Raw genomic sequence first — 17,180 nt, 5'->3', positions numbered from 1 at the left:
CCGGCTCTCCCAGAGACGTGTTCTGGGAGCCGCTTCTTTCCGGAGGGAGCCCCGCAGAGCTCCTCAGACTTGCACCCCCTCTTCCCACCACTCCCAGAGGTAGGACACGGTCTCCCTGACATGTGCAGCCTCACAGACCTTGTCACGGGATTTCACCCCAGAACCGAGACTCTCGGAGGTGCTGCGACAGGCGCGCTCTAACACAGGAATTGTATATTTTAAGTCAAGTGGTCTTAATAATAAACTCAGCATCTGCCGGTGTGCCTCTGAAGAACAGTGGTCAGTAATCAAAAACCCGTTTTGGCTTGTGCAGCCGTACAGCGCAGCTGAGATAACACGGGCGCTGTAAACAACCTTAAAAACACATATGGTGAAAACGATGCAGTGCACTGGGCATCTGAACAGATAGATGCCCAACGACTGGTCCTCCTCACAGCCCCCCTCCCGCTCCCAAGATATAGCAGTCTATTGGGGGTCCCACCCTAGGATCCAGGCACCAGCTACGAGCAGTGATCAGCGTGCGTGCGGCACTGGACAAGGAACACCCCCTCTCCGGCTTCATAGATTGCAAGCTGAGGTGACCGGGGCCGACGGAAGCCTTTTGTTTCCCGCGGGGTGACCTTCAAAGCGCCTCCTGCAGGCGCCCCCAGGCCCGCCAGGGACGGAAGGGGTTCGGCTGTGGCTTGACACGCGTGCCAGCGCACCCCTCAGCTAACCTGGAAGCCGCGCCCCCTCCTTGGAGGTGGGCAGGCCAGGTAACACGAGGAATTTTTTCCCAACCTCTTCAGTTTTTGTGTGTGGTTTGCGTTGGTTATTTCAGTCCCGTTTGATTGGATTTCCCGGCTCGCACACGCAACCAATGGCGTATGCGCTGGCATAAGTGGCTGTGGTGCCCTGTCTCTCCCTACGCGTGGAAGTGGGCAGAAGCGGAGCCCTCCAACCGGCAAGGCGCTGTTTTTTGTTGCCTTTTTGACAGTCGCTCTTCTCAACTGTTGGTCTCTTTGCAGGAAGAAGCAGGGGATCTCGAGGAGACAGCAGGGTCAAATGCGGCAGCTGCAGCCAACGTCTTAGATCAGGATAGACTTGCACGGCCCCCACCTGTTTAAAAAACAAGTAGGGACCGGCAGGAAGGGATCGGATGAAAGCGCGCAACCCTTTGTGGACAGACTCTGCGCTGTGCGGCTGCTGGGTGCGCAGTGCTGTGGCTTCCAGCTGAGACGTCTGCTGCCTCCACTGGAAAGCACCTGCTGGGAGGCTCGGATACAGGGACCTTCCTCCGTGCAGTTTGGTGCCACACAGGAATAGTGAGGGGACAGAAGTTGGATCCCAGGCACTCCGGCGGATTCCATGATGATCTTGGGTGAGTGTGCAACAATGCAAATGTCTTCTGCATGCCTTGGCTTTGCAGGTGTCTGAAACTCTCTAGGATACTTTATTTTATGATGCATGGGATTCTGCAGTGCCTGTATAAAACCACGTCTATAATTGCTTTACAATCGGCAAAATGTGATGCACCCAGTCTCTAATTTTAAAGAAATGACGTCAGAACTCAAATGTAAAGACTTTTTACAGTTAAGTTCTGACATGAAAATGCCTGGTGCCGGAGCCAGCGGATGCTTAAAGAATGAATAAAACATTCATTGTCTTTCAGGATTGTTATTCTAGTTGTACATTGACAAGAAGAAAGCAGTTATTTATGGCCACGTGTTTATTTTTTGATCTCCTTGGATAATTATAGAACACTTAGAATTTTTGCATGTTTCCACACATTCTGAAATACTGTTCTTAAAAAAAAAAAAACTTCTATCAAACTGCTTCTAATATATTTTTGCAATAAAAATCTAACAGCTTTTTAGGTGCGTTTATTTTAACATTAGACATTCTATTTTTATTCTTTATGTTTACTAACTTGCGCACTTTCCCATTTGAAAGAGCTAGGCACAAAGGATTTTAGTGGTTTGTGGGAAAGGTGATAGTATGACCATGTATTATAAGGCATAAAGTACCCCTTTCCATACATAAGGGATATTACAAGTCACCTCTGAGTTCCATAATCTTATAAAGGAACTTTGCCCTCGGCTTCATTCCTCTATAAGGCCATGGAACGCCTCAGTGACTTGCAATATCCTTGTAATATATGGCGGGATATTTTTTATCATATATGTTATCCAATGCAGTGCTGGAAGGCCGGTGGAATCCCCTATGTGACCGGCATATTGCATGCAGATCTCACAACTCGCTGTTATACAAAATTATTGCCAGTGACGTGGTGTTCCACTGGCTTTTTTTCTACACTGCTCTGATTTTGCTTGTGGCCACTTCCTTAGAGCATTTTATTGTTTGATTGGAATGTAAAGCCACGTCTAGGACGAAAGGAATTAGGGACGGGAGGACAGGGCGGCAGTTTCTTTTATTCTAGCCCTTGACCCCTCAGTATTTTTGGGGTGTTCTGTCCTTGACCTCTTATGAACACTCCCTTCCCTGCACCTTCGGGTTTTTGAACGTCTATCCAGCCTTTACGCCAGGACCACTTATTTCAAGCCCACTTGTTTGTGCATTCGTTGAGATTGCTCGTTGGGTTGAGCATCCACTGCAGACTTTTGTGTTGTTTACAAGGTCGGTGGTTTGGTTCCGTAGCAGATACTTCTCAGAATTATCTCCTGCATTGTCGATGACGTGAGTATCGTCGAATTAATTTATAAGGTTCGTTAAAAGGTATCTTGGACTGCATCTGCTCCTTTAATGTCCAGGTTCTGTTCCCCGCCACTCGTCTGCCTGAGGTCCTGTGAAGAGGTTGGCAGTGAGGCTATTTTTAAATGCTCCCTGAAGCTTTTTTTATACAATGTGAGCGCTATATAAAACCATTGGACATCCTTATACAGTGGTCTCCTGCAGAGGAGGTACTCTTGGAGGCAGGTCTGTGAGTCTGTGTTTTTCCACGCACAGGGGGTGCAGTTGCTCCGGAGCCTGCCCCTCCCTTCAGGGTCTCATTAGTGAGTGGGTGGCCTGTCACGGCCCTCGCGTGCACGGGATTTCTGCAGGATACCCTGGGATGTGACAGACGTCCTCAGCTCAGAGCTGACCTAAATATTCACACTTCTGGCAGCTCGAGTCTTATGTAATGTGGAGCACGGCTCGCGGATCTCCCCCCGCTGCACCCGACAGATGCCTCAGCCACCCCCATACATGGACCTTACTCTCCCTTTTACTATACCCGCCCTCCCTCAGGGGGGCTCGGCCATAGAGGTCAGCGCGTCCACGTACACCTGGGCAGCGTCTGCTTGGAGTGTGCTTGGGGGGAGCTCTCATCGGTGTAGCGGGTGCAGTGGCACCGGGGCGTCGAGGTGTTAGGTGCCCACTGCACCCAAATTATGTCTGCATTTTGTTGAACAAATAATCGGTTGCCCATTTGTCTTGCTTCCACCAGGCTCATGACACCCGTGCTACGCCGCTGGCGGAGTGTTTGGGTATTTGCGACTGCAGTTGCTGTGTTGTGGTTAGGCGATTGCCATGTTAGTTATCGGGTTTCACGGGCGTTCTTTTGCTGTATATTTTGTTTTATGCTGAGGATAGGTGAAGGTTGCTGGGTGATGTGCTGTGAGTGGGATTATGTCTGTGTCCTTATTTACCTCCTTTTAAGACTAAGGTTTATGTTAGTGGCTTTATGTTTGTGTACTTCCCGGATATATATTAAGTCATGGTTAATTCTATTATGTGTAGATTTAGGTGTGTGTTTCTTCGTGGATGCGTTGTGCTAATGTGTTTGATTACCACTGAGTTATGCCATGTGCTTTTCTCACGTGTTGTTGTGTTGGTTAGATTTTACATTTCACATTTGAGTCTGTGGTAGGGTAAGGATGTATATCATGTTTTTAAATATTTTATTTCACCACCACCCATCTGGTACATTCTACTTCTGGTCTATAACCAGTGCTTGAAATTGACAAATAGAAGTGCAGGTACTCTGAATGAGAATCCCTGATTGTTTCTGAGAAGTGCCGGTGCTCTGCAATGAAAAGTGTTGTTATCACGAGAAGCGCAGGCAGGTACTCTCCCTTTCAAAATAAAAAGTGCCGGTACTCACTACCGGACAGTACCGGCCCATTTAAAGCACTGCCTATATCCACCACACCAGCGCTTCTAGGTGCCACGGTTCCTGGCCTTCTCTCATTTTGCTCGCCCACCTTGCGCGGTCTTCGGTCCACTCTAGCAGTCTGCTCTGATGCGTGGTTCGTTGTCCTGCTGTCCTTCAGTGGGGACCCTCTGCTGTGATCTAGGCCTTGTATGACGGGGTACTCTTTCCAGATTTCCACTTTTTGTGCCCATGTAAATTCAGAGTTTAGAACTCTGGAAAACAAGTCATCTGCTGACTCAGCCGATGTAACACTCCCAGGAGCTGAGAAAGGGCCTCTGCACGCAGAAGAGTATGTCACAGGCAGCAGCAGAGGAGGCCTCTCTCCCTCAGAGCAGGCATGTACCGGACAGGAGCAGAGCAGGCCTCCCTCACTCAGAGCAGGGATGTATCGGACAGGAGCAGAGCAGGCCTCCCTCACTCAGAGCAGGGATGTATCGGACAGGAGCAGAGCAGGCCTCCCTCACTCAGAGCAAGCATGTACCATGCAGCAGCAGAGCAGGCCTCCCTCACTCAGAGCTAGTATATGACAGGTAACAGCGGTGCAGGCCTCCCTAAGTCACAGAGCAGGATTGTACCAGGCAGCAGCTAACAGAATCTGTGAAATATCACAAGCAACAGTGGTGCAAGATACCCTCCCACACACAGCAGGCCTGGACCAGGCAGCAGCAGTGCTAACATGCCTCACTCTCAGAATCCGTGCATCACAAACAGCAGCAGTGCAGGCCTCTCTCAGCCACAGAGCAGGCATGTACCCGGCAGTAGCAGTGCTCGCATCCCTCATTTAAAGGGTCAGACTATCGCAAGCAACAGCATTGCAAGATATTCTCCCACACACAGCAGGTATGAACCAGGCAGCAGCAGTGCAAGCATGCCTCACTCACAGAATCCGTGCATCACAAGCAACAGTGGTGCAAGCTCCTCTAACCCACAGCACTGGTACATCACGGGCATTAGCAGTGCAAGCACATTGGTAGTGGCACCCTCACTGCAGCAGCAGTGCCAGCACCTAGAGATGGGCCAGCCAACAAGTTTACAGGGAGAGCCGAGCCACAGCCCAGCCACACGTCCGAGCCACAGCCCAGCCACACGTCCGAGCCACAGCCCACCCACATGTCCGAGCCACAGCCTAGCCACATGTCCGAACCACAGCCCACCCACACGTCCGAGCCACAGCCCAGCCACATGTCTGAGCCACAGCCCAGCCACACGTCTGAGCCACAGCCCAGCCACACGTCTGAGCCACAGCCCAGCCACACGTCCGAGCCACAGCCCACCCACATGTCCGAGCCACAGCCCAGCCACACGTCCGAGCCACAGCCCACCCACACGTCCGAGCCACAGCCCAGCCACACGTCTGAGCCACAGTCCAGCCACACGTCCGAGCCACAGCCCAGCCACACGTCCGAGCCACAGCCCAGCCACACGTCCGAGCCACAGCCCACCCACATGTCCGAGCCACAGCCTAGCCACACGTCCGAGCCACAGCCCACCCACACATCCGAGCCACAGCCCAGCCACACGTCTGAGCCACAGCCCAGCCACACGTCCGAGCCACAGCCCAGCCACACGTCCGAGCCACAGCCCAGCCACACGTCTGACTTGGTCTTAGAAGCACTTTCACAGTCCGAGCCCTGAAACTCTTTGCTATATAATCATACGGCAAACATCATGTGAAATATGAAAAAGTCTCGTCAAAGTTCAAAGAAGTGTAATTCTTCAGCATGCGGAAGCATCGCATTATAGCACTGCACTGAGAAGTGATTATTAAAAGTGATTTTAAAACGTGAACCGTCGGTGAACTAAGAAGCAAGCGAATTTCATGCAAAACCTGTATTTGCTCTGATCATCATGGAACAAAATTATAGTTTATTAAAGCAAACTCATTATGTTCTTGTAAAAATTGTATTCTAAACTCACAAAAGTGCTTAATATGCATTAATGAAGACAACGGAGTTCTGATGAAATGAAATATTTGCCTAGGACCGCACAATTTAACCGGGGAAACCATGACTTACACAGGTTGTCAAATTTTACCTTGTGCAAATCAGGCAATAATTGGGTACTTGATTTTCCTTCCTTGTGTTTTTTTTTTTTATCTCCTTTTATTGGAATTTTCCAGTATAGAAAAGAAAGTTGTAAGATACATCAGTTCAATGTAATACAGCCATAGACAAGAATGGATAGAAACATCCAGTATTAGAAAGAACAGGCGATGCTGCTTGCACAGTAAGTATGTCAATTCCGTCCAGGCGCACACATTACATCTTAAAACACAATCATGAAAAATCCAACCATGAAACTAGTTTTGGGGTGGGATCGGGGCGCAGTAGCGACTGGATAAGTGAAGGGTGATAAGGGGCAAGGGAGATGTAGTAGAGAGGCTATTTCACATAGTCAAAGCCTGTGTGAAATTCCGCATGTGGCAAATGTGCGTTGTGTAGATGGGGTGGGACAAATGGAGTGTTTGGTCCTAGGGGTGTATTTCTTATGTTAACGCTTTGTTTTAACTGTGTGTATTTTCCTGCAGTTTATATGTAGCATGAACTCCACCCAAAGGTACTGGAGCACATTACACGAGGCCCAGTTGCATTACACAGGGTCATATTCATTGCTTATAGGCGCAGGGAGATTAAGGCCCATATTTATACTTTGTATTTTGTAAGTTTTCGCCGCTTTTGCATAAAAAAATGACACAAATGGGGCGCTAAAAAAGTATAAATATGGGCCTAAGTGATTTGCCACAATCACACACTGTTGAACCTAAGCCGAGACATCTCTGGCCCTAACTACACATCTGGTGTAGTGGGAGGGTGCCAGGCAGAAGCCACATGGAAGCTCGGCCCCTTATGGACTGATCCAGAGGCGGGCTTCAGGCTCAAACCTTGCTCGAGCTTTCAGTGGCTGGCACACCTCAAACCTATACTGCATATGAAGCACAGACGAGCTTCTCTCTGGACTCCGGATGAGTGCAAGCATGACACCTGAACGAGCCAGGTTCAGCACAGGCAGCAACACGCTTCTCTCTCACGTAAACAGCGTGTGTGTAACACAGATTTCAACATCAGGTGCAGCTGGTGCTTAGTTTGATCCGGTGGTTGTAGGTGTGCCCACCGGCACCTATTTTGGGGGACAGCGCTTATTTTTCCTCATCAGACATGAGCAAGAGAAATAATTAAAAATGGGAAATCAACGAGAAAGGCGAAAAGGTGAAAAAAAAAGCGGGATGAAGAAACAGCCTTCAAGAGTGAGATAAAAAAAGCAAAGTAGTGTCTGGTGGAAGAAAGAGATGTGTGGTGGACTCAATGCTTGACAGCTTTGGCGTTGGGCATGCTGACATCCACGAGTGCCCCACTTAATCTTTTTTTACAAATTAAGCACCGGCCATGCGGCCCAACAACGGAGGAGTGCAAGCTGCCCCCACTCTGTCCATCATCCTTTTGTGTTGCTAAAGTTGCCCCAAGTGGGAAGGGTATGCCCAGACGTGGGTCCCGTGCTCCCCATGCCACTGGATTCAAGCTAGCCTAGGGTGATACCCTGAAACCGTTCCTAGGATGCTTGTTTCCGGTCCAGGGAGGACCTGGCTTGGCAGTTCGGGCTGGACTGTTCCCATTGGGAACAGGGTCAAGACTGATTTGCATATGGATGGGTCCAAACTGGGGTGGCATGGTGAGCAAAAGAACCTTGGATTAAACCCAGATCTGTGACTGGGGGTGAGCTTTTGAAAAGTTTCAACACTGTCCATTTCCTTTGGTCCCGTGCAAGGTGAGGCTTTGTGAACTTCATTTTCCTTCCCGCCCCCTTGTATTTCTGAACGAATAATGCAGTTTGTAAGGCAGGGAAGGGTGGGTGTGTCGTTCAGGGTCTCAGGTGTACCAGAGAAGGCTCTCTAGGAGGCCCTGTTGTGGTCCCTGAAGCCGGGGAGGACGGACTCCGTCTTTCTCTCACCTTGCCGGTCCCCTCCCTCGCAGCCCTGTAATTATCAGGGGATTAGGAAGGAGCACAAATATCCACTCACAGGTATCGAATGGCCCTGCACCTGCGGGCGCTGCCGGAGGCTGTAAACAGTAATTAGGGTGTGATTCCTCCTGCCTGCTTAGGGGGGGAAGGGTAGTGTTGGAACGGGGCTGTGAAGGGTCCCAGTGCGTGCTTAGGGAGCCATGGTGAGCCCCCAGCCTGTGCTACAGGCTCAGGTGCTCCACATTCGCTCCAGTCCGGGCCCCCAAGTACCAGATAATAAACTCACTGACACCCTGCTCAGGCTGCGGTCTCCCCTCTCTTCAATCCATAGGCCTAGAACTCAATGACAGCCCTCTGTGCACACCCAGGACTGTGGCCTCGTGGGCTTGACACTTTCCGACTCTGCCAGAAGCTCTTGTGGCAGTTTGGCCTCTGGGACACCACCACGCTCACAGCAGATGGTTCTCTCCCATACTGTGCCTCCTGGGTCCCCCGAGCTCCCTCAGCCCCGTGCCTCACGCCCCCCCGCTAGCACGGCGCGCCCAGCCCACCAGTGAGGCGCAGACGCCAGAGTAGGTTAAGTGGGCGCCTCTCCCCGCTGCCGGGCACCAGCTCCCCAGCTCTGCAAGTTTAGACAAGTGAAGAAGAAGGCAGTTATTAATCTCCAGCCGAAGGCTTGTCCGGGCTGCAGGCACATGTTGAAGGCGAGCTGCGGGGGGGGGATGAAAGGCCCTCGGAGATCCGAGAAGCCCTGCTCCATGATCCATGCCAGTGACCCGACAAGCCTCAGGGGTACTTATATTGCAGCTCGGGGCCTGCATAGTACTTTAGCAGGTAACCTGAACAGAAACCTAACTGCACATGCATTTATTTACACACAGTATTACCCCGGTATACATCTGCAGTCTGCCCGCATCAAGTGGATACCTTCAGCCAGCACCGACGCCTTCACTCTTAACACTTGGCATTCTGGAACTTGTTGTTAGAGGTACTCGTATTTATACAACCCATAAGGCTATAAGTGGAGCATACATTCGAGCGGGAGACCTGCAGAGTTACGTGTTGCGAAGCTCTCTGGCGCGGGCTCGTTAACCCGCTGAGTTGGATAAACTAGTTAAAAACAGACTGGAGTATATCACTGGCGAGACGCACAGTGTCCTCTCGCACAGGCACTGGGCGGCCTGAGGACGAGAAGTTCTGTTCCCGAGATATCAGACGAAGGCGCTGCATCCCCTTAACGTGCCTAACTTGGAAGGAGAGAGGGCGGCTGGGCTCCTTGAAGGAGCTTGCTTTCGCTCAGCCTGTTTGGTTAAACAATAGCGTTGCTAACGCCGCAGTCCGCTCGCCCGAGGCCGAGCAAAGAGCATCCAGGCGACGGTTTTGTCCACAGGAGGCGGGTGCTGCGCTGCCTGTTACGGCGAAAGAGGCCGACTGCGACCGCCTGCCATTCGGGCGGCTCCTCCGGGAAACGTGGGCTTTGCTCGCGGCTTCCCCACTTCAACAAATCGTGTGATTCTGGGTAAATCATTTCACCCCTTGCACTAGTTACCACAGGTGTTTAGCATGGTGGCATTTAGGATCATTGCGGGGTGAGAAGGGAGTAACATTGAGCTACATGTGTGAGTGCTGCAAACTAGGTTTAAAGCATAGTATACTGGGCGAGATGGCCGTGGCGTCGTGATCATATGATTATATGCAACAAACTGATTCCAAAGAGGGAAGGCGTTTTCAAGAAGAGGATAGGAAAAGTGTAAAAAAAAAAGTGGAAAGAATTTCGAGCATGAATAGAGCCATTAGTCTTTTATAGCTGAACAGTCTGGTGGTTGTTGGGAGATTTTTGCAGTCCCATAAGAGTGCTTTTCCACATAATCCACCAAAAGCACGCTTATTTCAAAAGCAAAAAAGCCACCTATTGTGTTCCAGTAGTTCCCACCAAAAGCTACAAATAAGGTCCACATTCTACAGCCAAGGCCTATTAAACATAGTGTAGTGGTCTAAAGAGCAAGCACATTCAAAAAAGTAAAACAAACACAGACGCGTCTTGCCTCGTTCTGGGCTCTTCACTACTTTGTTTACTTGTTGTCTGAGACTGGGGGTGAGATTTCAAAAAGTTACAGCACTCCCGCCATCCTAAGTGGCAGGGGTGCCCAGACATGGGTCGCTTGCTCGCTGCACCACTGGATTCAAGCTAGCCTGGCTGGTGAGGGGTGATACCCTGAAACCGGTCCCAGGATGCTTGAAATGCTTTCATTTCTCCTCATTTTTTGCTGTTTCTATGCGTGCTGCATTCTGCAGCACACATAGAAACAGCAAATTTCCATTGAAGATTGTTTTTGGGCAGGAAGGTGTCCCTTCCCGCACAAATACAATCTCCCCTGCAACTCAGCCAACTGTGCACCAAGGCGCAAGGGTGGCCGCATTGGCGCCCACCAGCAAATGTAGCGATGGTGCAGTCTGAAACACTGGTGTGCCCAATATTCTTGTTAATACGGTGCATCCCTGCGTTTCTAAAGTGACGCAGCATGGGACTGCCAATTTTGGCGTAGCACTTCACCACTTTGTAAATATGCCCCATAGGGAGCAAAATCAGAACACCCACTGCGGCCCACCACACAGAGATGATCCATTGCACACCTGATACTAACACTGCGTAGATTTAAAAGTTGCTAGCCTCTCCCCTTTATGGATGACAGAAACTATACTGTATTTTTCTTCCTAAAATACTCTCCATTTTTGTAGAAATTATGCATATTGCATAAAAAGCATTTGGCTGGCATCTCAATGAGTAATGAATGGAAGAGCATAACCTTCATGCAAAAACTTTAGCTTGACACCATCAGGAGACTGGCTTGAAAAGAAAATGCCTCTCGAAGTAGTGTGACCGCATAATGGTAAAAAAAGGTACATTTCATGTATTGCAAAAAATGTGAATTACCCCCGAGCCTACTTCAGGCCAGATTTACAAGGCCCATGTGCCCCTTAGGCCACATTTGTGGCAAATTTGCGCCAACATTTTTGCCGCAAATGTGACGCTAATGAGCCAGTACCATAGTGCCATATTTCCAAGGTGGTGCAAACTAGGTTTACGCCACCTTGTAAACCCTTTGCGCCACACCATGAATAATATATGCATGATTTATGCAAAGTGGGCGTTCCCTCGTTAGAGGGTTGCTAAAATGGTGCAATGGAATCTACAAGATTCCATTGCACCATTTCTAGTGTCATTTTTAACACCTGGTTAAAGCAGGCATTAAGATGAGGCTCCCATTGATTTCAATGGGCCTCTTAACACTATACTGGATTAGTGTCATTTTTTACGCTAATCTAATATAGTGTTACAATAGTGTCCAAAAAATGATGCTTTTTCCCCTAACATGTACCACGGTACGCTGTGTTGTAAATATTGCGCTACTATGGTGGCGTTAGGGGCTGCAAGAAAAGTGGCGCATCACTATTGATGCGCCACTTTCTTGTAGATATGGCCCTTAGCATACAGCCAAAGTATGTTAGCCCACACCCTTCAGACCACTAAACCAGTTCAGTCTGTGATTTGGGCAGAATTCCTATTCTGTTGAAGCTCTGCTAGACAAATGTCAACTCTAGTCCAAAGTGTCACTAAGCACCAGAGGACGAAAACCAACAATCTACTAAGTATCTGAAATGCTTCAGGGCCATCTGCTGTAGCAGAACTATCGCTGGATCTCTGGGTCAGACACATCCATCAAAACCATCATACACTATGAAAACAAATGTGTGAGTAATTAAACACACCCAGTTCAGAAGGAAAACACCTGGATTTTTAAGCCACAGTCAGCTTTAAGTTAGGTGTCTCCTGATTGAGATTGTCGCCACTCCAATGTAAGTCAAAAGGGATAATAATTTACCCCCTTCTTTCAATACTGCACCCTTTTCTCTTTCTACATGTATGAAGGGATGTTTGATCTAGACGCGGATCCCCTCAAGTGGGTGGCAGCGTTCTAGCTGAGGTCCACCTCTGCCTAGATGTGAGGGATAAAATCTTTGTTATTCAGAACAGTATTTGCCTGGGATATATGTACACACCTGTAGCATGGGAATAGTGTCCTGCTACAGAGTTAAATATAGTTCTTGTGCACATCTTGAACACGTGCACAGGCACAATGCAGCAGTTACCTTGAGAGACAAGTAACAAGAAGTTTGGAAGATCCTTGCCTGAAAGTGGTTGCAGGTGAGCAAGCAGGAAAAAAAACCTTGCATCATATGGAGGTAAGTGGAGGGGGGGGCGTGCCGGCATGAGTCTATTTTGAGAGACATATGTACCTGGTGATTCACTTGTTTGAGGTACAGTCAGCTCAAGTCTGTTTCTGACCTGTAATCGTGAGCAACTCTCCCATTGCTACCTGTGAGGCCACGGGAGTCTCCTGGCTGGCTAATAGCCTTGTTGATTAGTGACCCCACCTTTTGCACCACTGACATAAATGTCGCGTTTGAGGATCCTCTGGACTCCACCACCCGTGCTGGTGCATTGTGGGATATTAGGTTATTTCACTTGGGCATTGCCCCTTTCTCAAGCATGTCTTCTACATGCTCCTGAAGCTGTGTAAGACCCCTCTTGATTGAGGCTGGAAGGGATTCTGGTACCCTGCTGGTCGCATCACCGTCCCCAGGCCTGCAGTATGAGGCCATCTACGACCTCTGGCTGTTGATGCCCTCAAATTGTCCTTGAAAGCAGACACGCGCTCTCCTGTATTGGCGCAGTGCAGAGGATAGGTTTCCTTACGCATTTCCCAGATCTGACACAAGAGGTGACCGGAGTGTGCGGCTCTTGCTATTCTGGGCTTGCATCAGCCTCTTCTAGAACAGGACCCATTCCGAGCTCTGCCAGGAGCCCTCCAAGACATGAATTAAGCAGTGCACGGTGCCCAGGGGAAGGCTAGCTTGAGGGCGGCCTGGCATAATGGAATATCTGAACCTAGTCCAAAGGGCAAGCTGCTCGAGAAGGAACATCTGAATGAGGAAGGATTAGGCCATGACAGTCCTAACATGCCACTCACCCTGTCCCACCCATAATGGCCTCTCTGTGCAGGTCATTGTAACGGCACTCAGGGAAATCCGAGCCCGAATAACCGTGTGCAACAAAAACAATGGTGCAGTAAAAATACTGAAAATTAAGTGTCGAAAAAGAAAGTCATGGCTGCTTAGGATATTGCATTTTGATGGTTAGTAATCAGTGCTCATGGTGAAAGTAGGCAGAGTTATAGTGAAATGAGGTATGAGGAACTCTTGGCTAAACGATTCATAGGCATCTGAAAACACAACCCCTGCTACCTGGTGTGTTCATTTTATTAATAAAGTCAGAATTCATTAGTTGTTAAATTAATTATATTTCTTAAAAAGCTGCTTATGTGTTTAGGCAAAAACGACACAACATAAAAATGTGCCCAGATTATGAAGTGCTTCGGTGCCATACCAATGCTAGAAGATACCATAGCAAATGCTAATCATATAATTTATCATGACATGCCTGACTAGGGCCTTAGTTACAGGTTGGAGGATGCGATACGCCGTCACAGGCATGGCGGATGTCCCGTCCACGGTAGTATTAAGTGCATTATATATATAGCCTTTGGCAGCGGTAATACGGCGGGCAGGACACCCCTCACGTTTTCACCAGGTATCCCATCTGCCACGTTCTACATATCTCCCTGTTTTGGATGTTTTCAATAATCCAGTATACACCATAGAGTGACATTAGAAATGGTATCATGTGTTTTGTTTTTCCTTACCAGCCTTATTCGTAGTTTATTTTCATAAGATTCACATGAAAGGACATTTCCCTCTCTACGGTATTTGTATTTCCATGGTATGTTTCTTTTCTTTCTGCTGTCCCCTTATCTCTCTCTTATTTGGGTGCTGGGGCAATCTCTGCCGAGTTACACAGGACGACTGCTGCTGGTGTCGAACATGTGCGTAGTTATACGTCAGCTTTTGTTTTGCTGGTGCCCATCGCTCACTTTTATTATATGTACACAAAAGTTATTCTGCTATCTCCGGTTACCTCTGGAATAATTGTTATATATGCATATATGGTAAAATTGCTTTTTTATAGACGGCCACAGTCAATACATTTGTTTGTGTTCTTTTTAATGGTCTGAAACTCGGCAGGGTTCATACCGTGCTGTGTAATCCAATAAATACATATGTATAGTAAACAGTGAGTGCGGGCTGGGATAGTTGGCTTCTGTTCGCTTCTTGCAGCGGCCTCAGGCGCACCAAGGCCCGTACTTGGACTGATAGGGACGGGCCTGAGCCGGGCGAGGGAAGAGGGTTTGGGGGGATCTGGTCAGGTCCCTGGCCCCAGGCAATGAGTGACTAGAGCTCAACCTATGAACCTAGGCAAGGACACACAAATCTGGGTGGGATTTTGTGTTTCCAGCGATTATTACCTTGGTGAAGTGAGAGGTCAGAAAAATCGTGCCTGTGTAAACAGTCTTTCCTACACTGATCTGTTTTCTTCACCAACAAGCATGGGCAAAGGTAGAATGTCTGGCCCTGGCAAAGGTGCAACCTTTTTGCAAACGTGTTCAATAGACATTACAAATGTCAATAAATGAAAAGTAAAACGCCATCAAAAAGGGGTATATGTCCATAGCTCCCCCCACGGTACTCCATTACATGGCCCTGGAATTTTGCCTTTGGAGGGATGGACACTGCACCAGGGGACCAAGGTATGGCCTGGGTTCACAGGACCATTCCCATTGGGTGACAGGGGGGATCCCTTGCTTAGGGTTGGCTCTGGCATGGTTGGATTGGGGGACAGTTTTCATGCTGGCCCGCGCCCCCTCTATCATGAAGGATCAGGTGAGTCTTGCCTTGTGAAGAGTAATTTGTTTGGGGGGAACACGTCCCCCAGTCTACATTCGATGCCACAGGTGCATGGTGGGTGGACAACCATGACTCCTTTTAAAGAACCAAAACTATGACTTGAGATGAATATTGTAAATAAGTATTGGAAATTAAGGATGAAAGAAAAATGCAAATAATGTGAGGATGTTTTTTATGTTGTGATTATGTGGTTGTGAATAAATTTGGCCTGAGAATTGTTATATTCTCTATTGCAGGAAAGTTTTCAGTCTGCTTTGTTTACTGTAAAATTAAGTATACTCCTCCAGGTGAGAGGATCACAGAGGGGAACCAGTGTGAACTACTTGGCTATTTGATTGAAAGGTATCAATATGGTCCTCCACCTGTAGGTTCTCTGAGAAACAGGCTTTGCGCTGGAGGTCTTCATCCTTGCAGATACTTAGCTCATGCACTGCAGGAGGACATTGGCATTTCAGTGGGCAGGTCCTCTTGTTAGTTTGGTGCACCTATTCATGTACACAGACTTTGCATTACAGGAGAGCATCTGCTTTTCAGAGGCACAGGCCTTGCCTTGAAAGACTTCAGCTAAGCAGGTATGTTGCTCTTGCATTGCTGGAGGACATTGGCTCTTCAGATGCGAAGGTCTAGAGGGTTGCACCCACTCATGTGCACAGACCTTGCGCTACAGGAGGACACCAGCTCTTAAGAGGAGAAGATCTTGCATTGGATGTACATCAGCCATACAGATACTAAGGTCCTAATTTAAGGAAAGTGGCTCTGCCCCCTAGTTCCCCCCTAACCCGACCATGTGTGCGTCATATCTAACATACGGTGCACCATGGCTGTATTTAGGGAACTAGCGTCAAAGTTTTTGACGCTAGATAGGACCTTTGCAGGGTTAGCGTAAAAATGTTGACAGTAATCCTGCAAAGCCCATTGAGGCCAATTGTAAACATAGAGTGCCTCCTTTTAATGCCTGTTCTGAGAAGGTGTTAAAAGTGGCAAAAAGAATGATGCAAAGAAATTGGTCAGATTTCTTTGCACCATTTTTTCAGCCCCCCAAACGGGGGAACACCCCCTTTGCATACATTATTCCAGGCATAATGCTGCGCAAAGGGTTACAAAGTAGCACAATGCATGATTTGCGCCACTTTGTAAATTTGGCGTGGCGATTTTGGCCTTGTTGGGCTACATTAGCGTAAAAAAATGACGGTAATGTGGTGCAAGGAGGCGCTAGGGGCTCTTAAATCTATCTGCCCCTAAATTCTTGGATTGGGGGAGGACATCCACTCTTCATTGGCAGAGGTTTTGTTAGAGGATTGCAGCCATTCAGACATTGTGATTTAGGAGGACACCATATCGTCAGTGGTATAGTGTTGCATTGGAGGACTTTAGCAATCTGATATCCAAGTCTTGTGTTGGTGGAAGATTAGAGCCAAACAGACACACAGGTCTTGCAGTCTTGCACTTTTGATATATTGCTGATACGGAGATCACACATTAATAAACTTTAGTTATTCATATGTATGCATTTTAGATTGTTTGTAGATTGTTGGAAGGTATCAAATACACAAGTCATAAATTCTTCGAGGTCTTCAATTACTCTGATCTTAGATGACATGAGACTTAGACATTGAAAGTGCATACATCTTCGGACAAATACAAATGTTGGTAATTACATCTAAGTTTTCAGTTATTTGAGAACTAAAGCCATTCAGTTTTTGGAATTTTGGGTGACTCCGTCCATTTAGGTACACAAGCATAGTCAACTATTAGACTTTGAGTATTCACATAAAATGTATTGCGTTGTTGGAGTTGGAAGAAAACTTCAGAATTCTGCTTTCACTTTGGTCTGAATTGCATTTATTAATAAAAACTGTGATTTCAGAAAAATGGAGCAGGACCTTCTGCAGTGACGAAGATGTGGAGCTCTGAGTGGAAGTAGCACACACATTTATACCCAATTTGATAAGGTTTTAGAATTGGATAGGTCTACAAGTTTCACTATTCCAAAGAACATGTGCAGGAATGAGCTAATGGGAGCGAAAGAAACCAACAGCTGATGACCTCTAAAAGTATCACCACATACACTGAGCTTTGATAAGTAAAGCATTTTCTGAAAATCATTCTTTTGGATGTCAGCAGTGCTCTTCGCCCCAGAGACCGAAACTTCTGGTTAACAGGTTTCAGAAATGTCAGGATAACATGGCAATTCACAGGATTGCTTTAGTCATGTGTCATGCTG

General features: G+C 47.9%; 1 protein-coding gene across 1 annotated transcript in view; it reads left to right on the top strand.

Moving 5' to 3' along the window:
* Positions 1-551: 551 nt before the first annotated feature.
* The window catches only part of ZNF385A (zinc finger protein 385A), a 413,082-nt gene continuing 396,453 nt past the window's right edge, over positions 552-17,180 (top strand). Inside the window, exon 1 of the mRNA XM_069231020.1 lies at positions 552-1,360. Within this exon, the coding sequence (XP_069087121.1) occupies positions 1,348-1,360 (13 nt within the window). The 5' untranslated portion in view covers positions 552-1,347. The remainder of the gene's footprint in view (positions 1,361-17,180) is intronic.

Source organism: Pleurodeles waltl, chromosome 4_2, assembly GCF_031143425.1.
Source record: "Pleurodeles waltl isolate 20211129_DDA chromosome 4_2, aPleWal1.hap1.20221129, whole genome shotgun sequence".
Taxonomy (NCBI): Eukaryota; Metazoa; Chordata; class Amphibia; order Caudata; family Salamandridae; genus Pleurodeles; species Pleurodeles waltl.
Note: the sequence above shows the minus strand (reverse complement) of the source record. Positions and strands in the feature narration are given on the sequence as shown.